Here is a 6,402-nt window from a genome sequence, read left to right as displayed (position 1 = left end):
TGTTGACATGTGAATTGTGAAATACTTTATATGACGTTTATAGCATTTCTATTTTGAAAGAATTTAATTTCCTTTGAAATACAATGTTTCGAAGATTAATATGTAACTGCTTAAGAGATGTGTAAACACCGCACTTTGTTTTGTTTGTATACTAGGCTATATAGATAGATATGCATGAACTTATGAACTTATCAACTTTGAGTTGATCTTGGATACATATATTTTTTTTCCCTTTGTACAGATAAACTGTGCAATCATCCCAAGAGAAGGGTCAAACATTGATGAGGAAGAGGTGCTGAGATTTAGCAAGAAGAATCTTGCATCTTTCAAAGTCCCCAAGAAGGTCTTCATCACTGATTCATTGCCCAAGACAGCCACTGGCAAGATTCTACGCCGCCTAGTAGCTGAACATTTTGTCTCTCAAAAATGATATGCTTGCTGGAGTGCCTCACCTTAAACCTTTCCTACCTGGCCAATAAAGGGTTGGAGTCTATAATTATTCATAAATGTTGACAATGTTGGCATTATGAGGAACAAAAAAGAAACATGCAATTAGCATTCAACATTGTAATTTTATGATTGTGAGGGGTTTACAGATTACAACGCAACGTTTTTACATGGGATTAATTTTGTGATGAGATATAGAATACTAATAGTGTGTTGATTTTGTAGGCAAATTCTAAAACTTGAATTTCTTAATTCTATACTTTGGATAAGTGAAGATAACACATGTACCAGGAGAATACGAAACAAGCATCCGAGAAACAATTATATAACTGTTAGTGCTGGTTACGAGAATCCAGTTTAGAATCAATAATCCAATTTAGAATCAATAATCAATCATCTACACTGATCTACATCCCTCCAATTCGTTAACCGCTTCATCATACCGAAGCTCTTGATCCAAGTGTTAGAAATGACAAAAAGCAAAATCACATTCATTCCAATATTTAGTAAGATCACCTTAAGTTAAAATCAACAGGAATGCACCATGCAACACATAACCACCTAGGCTTCAATCAATCAGTTTAGAAAGTGTTAAACATAATTAGAAAGGAAATAATACTACAAGTCTACCACTACAGTACCCATAAGGATATAATAGAACAAGTCAACTCCCTTTCCAGGCAGAAAGGGGAAAAAGGAAAAACATCAAATCCCACAGCACACAGAACAACACACAGTTCAATTACACTACTACTTAAGCCTCTTCCTGAACATCCTCATCTTCATAGTCTTCATATTCTTCGTCATCAGCAGTGGCATCTTGGTATTGCTGGTACTCAGCTACAAGATCATTCATATTGCTCTCAGCTTCTGTAAACTCCATCTCATCCATACCTTCACCAGTGTACCAATGCAAGAAAGCCTTTCTGCGGAACATGGCTGTGAACTGCTCACTCACCCTCCTAAACATTTCTTGAATGGAGGTGGAGTTGCCAATAAATGTTGACGCCATTTTCAAACCAGATGGTGGAATGTCACACACTGTGGATTTGACATTGTTGGGGATCCACTCAACAAAGTATGATGAGTTCTTGTTCTGGACATTGAGCATCTGCTCATCAACCTCTTTGGTGCTCATCTTGCCACGGAACATCGCAGATGCAGTCAAGTAGCGACCATGACGGGGATCAGCAGCACACATCATGTTCTTGGCATCCCACATCTGTTGTGTCAACTCAGGTACAGTGAGCGCTCTATACTGCTGTGACCCACGAGATGTGAGTGGGGCAAAGCCAACCATGAAGAAATGCAATCGAGGGAAAGGAATGAGATTCACGGCCAGTTTGCGAAGATCTGAATTGAGTTGACCAGGGAATCGAAGACAGCAAGTTACTCCACTCATGGTAGCAGAAATTAGATGATTCAAGTCTCCAACTGTGACAGAATACGCCAACGCAAATTTAGAAAAATAATCAGAAAAATTCAAATGTCAGTGGAAATATGCATGCAAACTTAAGACAGACATGTTAGTTAGAAAGCAGAACATAAACTCACAGCTGGGAGTAGTGAGCTTCAAGGTGCGGAAGCAGATGTCATAAAGAGCTTCATTGTCCAGAACCATGCACTCATCGGCATTTTCAACAAGTTGGTGAACGGAGAGAGTAGCATTGTAAGGCTCCACAACAGTGTCTGAGACCTTAGGGGATGGGAAAACAGAGAAAGTGAGCATCATTCGATCAGGGTACTCTTCCCTGATCTTAGAAATAAGAAGTGTTCCCATTCCGGAACCGGTTCCTCCACCCAATGAGTGGCACACTTGAAACCCTGCAAAAACAAGCAAGATTTTAAGCTCGTTGCTCACCAGTTACTCAAAACACAGATAACAAGAAATTTCAAATAGAAATCAAACAATAGTCATCATAACGTAGCACGCTCGCTCCTATTCACGCACAAAATATTTACATAACATGAAGAAAATAACAAACAAATTATGCACATTTTCATATCACAGATTAGTATGATTTAGTTACTATGATATTCTAAACCATGGTGGCGATTTTACGTAAATTACATAATAAATCAAAAAGAGCTGCCATGGTACCACAGTTGCATATCAGAGTTTAAAGATGGTATTGCTCGTAACACAGTTGAATATCAGGCATACGAGTTATCACTCGTTAGTAGTAGTGGTAGAAAACGGAGTCCCAAGGAAATAATAAAAACGAAGACAACAAAAAAAGCTAGATTATTAGTATTTGCACTTCTTTTTATCATTTTGATATTTTAAATTTGAACTCAAAATCGGTCGCATCTACTACGGATTTATTGAAAAATGTTCTCACTATACTGATAATTTTTCAAATATTAGTAAAAAAAATGAGAAGTAGCAAATCTATGTCAGAAATGAAAAATCGAAGCTCAAAAAATAAAAAACGAAACAAGCAACACATCATCATCCAGATCAGCAACCAAGAACTAAACCCTAACACATTGCAAGTTCAAACGCAAACCAAAACACAAATTAGAAGCACCATTGACTTCACGACTTACCTTGAAGGCAGTCACAGTTCTCAGCTTCCTTCCTCACCACATCGAGAACCGAATCGATCAACTCAGCTCCTTCTGTGTAGTGTCCTTTCGCCCAGTTGTTCCCTGCCCCGGACTGCCCGAAAACGAAGTTATCAGGCCTGAAAATCTGCCCGTACGGCCCGGATCTGACGCTGTCCATCGTCCCTGGCTCTAGATCCATGAGCACCGCGCGTGGAACGAACCTCCCGCAACTCGCTTCGTTGTAGTAGACATTGACTCGCTCGAGTTGCAACTCGTTGTCGCCTTGGTACCTTCCGGTGGCGTCGATCCCGTGCTCAGCGCACACCACTTCCCAGAACTTTGCTCCGATCTGGTTCCCGCATTGGCCTCCCTGGATGTGCAAGATCTCACGCATCTTCGAAGCTGAGTTAAACGACCGAGTTCTAGAGAGAGTGAGGTAGTGAGTAAGTGAGTGAGTGACTCGGTGAAGAACAAATCTGAGAAATGAAGTTGACGTTAGAGAAGGGTTTGTTTTTTTTTATAGGTGGGAATGTAACGGGCCTATGACGGCGTTAACCTGGGGTGTGGAGGCTAACGGGGCCGTTGGGCGTTGGGTTCAAAAAGTGGGAATTTAAATTTTGAATCTGAATGGGGAGTTATCCTGTGTTGTTGCGCTTATTTATTTGATGAATCACTAACCGTTGGATATCTTTGTCTGTACGTAACAGTGATCTCTGTACGGTTGAGATACCTTTCAGGTTTGGGGCCGTGAATGAGAGGATTGAGGCCCTTATTATTCTTTTTTTTTTGCGTTTGGGCTTTCGAAGAGCTGGAAACAGTGCACGTGATATATGGGCTGGATCACGTGAGTGGCACTTGTCTTGCTCAAGCTTTTTAATTTTTTATCCCCTTTCGAATTTTCTATTCAGACAAAAAACAAAAATAAAAGAGGGAGAGAATTTTACAGGCAATGATGCAAGGACAGAACATAATTCTCCTGCCAAAGGAACTATTTTCTCTCAAAAACAAATGTAATGTTAATTTTCAATATTTGTTGTTGTGTTTTTTTTAATACAAAATATGAAAATGTTAAATCTACTTACTATTAAAAAGAATGTTAGAAAAATAGTACAAGTTATTATTTTTTACCAACAATAATTAAAAATGCAAACTAAAAATATATTATTAGATTATTCTAAAAATATTAGCTAAAAATAATAAATAAGGTTGGTCCTAAACAAATTTTTCATCCTTAATTGATAACATAATACATTGGTACTTGCTGTTTCAATATATTGAGGCCTGAAATCATTATACTAAAAGATTGGACATGTTAGCTATTTTGTACTTAGTGATGATTATTGTCGAAAAAAAACCAGATTTATTTTGTAAAGTTTCATTTGTTTCCAAGTGTAACAATGGGATCGGAGTTAGAGCCATTCTACTTTGTTTCACGTTAGCCAAAATTGATGGTGGGGCTGTTGAAGAAAAAGTATAGTATAAACAATAAATAATGTAGAGAGTAGGATCTTCTTTTTGTACCATTGACAACAACTGAAGCAAAGGTCTTCTTCATAGACAGTGACCACTGATCACACACAACCCTTCTTCACAAAGCTATGCCCACCTTTCATTCACTTTTCATCCTCTCAAATAATAATAATCTTCATCATTATATAAATTATTTTATTGTTCCTTGAGTTCTCATTATTGTTCTTAATATATAACTCGTCCATGCTAAACACCATGTATATCCCATAAGCCGCAATTGGCTTAGGGTAAACATTCAGGTGCAGTCGACTTCACATTCTTAAACATGCAAATGTAACTGGTAAAATAAAAAATCAAATTAACATAAATAAAATATTAACTATTAAGGTACCATTGATTTAACAATGTGATATCATATATTATTATTAAATAAAAATAATGAAATTCTAGTAACACGTTTTTAACATGTATGTATTTTCTGCTTTTCTTTTCTTTCTATTTTTTTTTTCAAGCAATTTGCGAAGCGCATGCAATGGAAATAATTGATGGATAGAAATATAGTACCTTGTTCATTTGTGGATGTGATAATTCATGGTAGTTTAGCTATATTTTGACCCTTGTTTCCTCCCTCGAAATTCTCTTGCCCCCTCAGTTTTTATCTCTCTGCTTTCATATAATCCTTTTTCCAACCAAAATAAGAAATTAAGAATCTCTTACCCTCTCTCTCTATCTGTTCTTTCTTCCTTTCTTTCTCATTTCTCTTAGGACTTTTTTTTAGCATCGGCAGCAACATGGTACGATTTTTTCAATGTTTCTATCTCCCTCTATCTTAATCAATATAGCTCTTCATTGTATTCTCAAGCTCATGCATTTAAAAGAATGTGCAATATAATAATAATAATAGTGTTAATGGTCAAATTAAACCTAAAGGATGAATTATTTTTTAAATTTGTTCCTAAAAAATTTTATTAATCAAATTAGTTCTTTAAGTATTACAAATTAATTATTTGTGTCGTTCTAACATGTCTAATTGGACGTTAGATGTTATGTATGTTGTCTGTTAATATTCTTTATCATTAATCAATGAAGTAACTAAAAGATGTTAGTTTATAATTTTTGAAGGACTAATTTGATAAGCAAAATCCTTCACGAACAAATTTGAAGAACGAGTTATTTTTTAAAAATTTAATTTTGACATATTGTGAGTGTAAAACCCATTTTACACCTGTACACAATCACATAACGCCACGTTCGGGTGAATAATCATCCAAAAAATGATTGTGATTGCATAACTATGTAGACTTAATTTTGTTTCATGAAATGACGTGTAGGCGAACGCGGCGTCAGGAATGGCAGTTAGCGATGAATGTAAATTGAAATTCTTGGAGTTGAAAGCAAAGAGGAATTCCCGTTTCATTGTATTCAAGATTGTGGATCAAGCAGTGGTGGTGGACTCCATTGGAGGCCCACAAAATACTTACGATGATTTCACGAAGGCTCTGCCTCCAAATGAGTGTCGTTATGCTGTCTTTGATTTTGATTTCACCACTCATGAGAATTGCCAAAGAAGCAAGATTTTCTTCATTGCCTGGTAATTAATTATAGTTCCACAAACTATTACTTATATCACAAGGTAACAAAAACTTGCCACTAAATAAATGACCATCATACTCGAATTCAAGGTATAATCACTACAATCTTAGTCATGATCTTGTACCATGGGACTCATAAGTCATAAGTTCAAATCTAAGATCAATGGTTTAAATTAGGGTATATTCTTTAAATATCATTAATTCATATATAAAGAACAGAAATAATTTGAAAACACACAAAAAAATTATCTATCAAATTAACCATAATATATTTATATATAAATATATGTTGTTTAATATATTTTTAATATAAATTTCATATTTTAATTTATATATTATACGA

General features: G+C 35.8%; 3 protein-coding genes across 3 annotated transcripts in view; 2 read left to right on the top strand and 1 right to left on the bottom strand.

The window, feature by feature from the left end:
* The window catches only part of LOC107644845 (oxalate--CoA ligase), a gene marked incomplete in the record, with an annotated part of 3,535 nt that extends 2,753 nt beyond the window's left edge, over positions 1-782 (top strand). The window contains 1 exon segment of the mRNA XM_016348782.2: positions 242-782. Within this exon segment, the coding sequence (XP_016204268.1) occupies positions 242-430 (189 nt within the window).
* LOC107644846 (tubulin beta-1 chain) lies at positions 925-3,504 on the bottom strand. Its single transcript, XM_016348783.2, has 3 exons — positions 2,998-3,504; positions 2,002-2,271; positions 925-1,881 (listed from the first exon to the last, which is right to left on the bottom strand). Exons 1-3 carry the CDS (start codon positions 3,389-3,391, stop codon positions 1,202-1,204), a joined length of 1,344 nt encoding a protein of 447 aa, XP_016204269.1. The 5' UTR covers positions 3,392-3,504; the 3' UTR covers positions 925-1,201.
* The window catches only part of LOC107644847 (actin-depolymerizing factor 12), a 2,229-nt gene continuing 924 nt past the window's right edge, over positions 5,098-6,402 (top strand). The window contains exons 1-2 of the mRNA XM_016348784.2: positions 5,098-5,261; positions 5,799-6,058. Coding sequence (XP_016204270.2) covers positions 5,259-5,261; positions 5,799-6,058 — 263 coding nt within the window. The 5' untranslated portion in view covers positions 5,098-5,258. The remainder of the gene's footprint in view (positions 5,262-5,798; positions 6,059-6,402) is intronic.

This window comes from Arachis ipaensis, chromosome B05 (assembly GCF_000816755.2).
Source record: "Arachis ipaensis cultivar K30076 chromosome B05, Araip1.1, whole genome shotgun sequence".
Lineage (NCBI taxonomy): Eukaryota > Viridiplantae > Streptophyta > Magnoliopsida > Fabales > Fabaceae > Arachis > Arachis ipaensis.
Note: the sequence above shows the minus strand (reverse complement) of the source record. Positions and strands in the feature narration are given on the sequence as shown.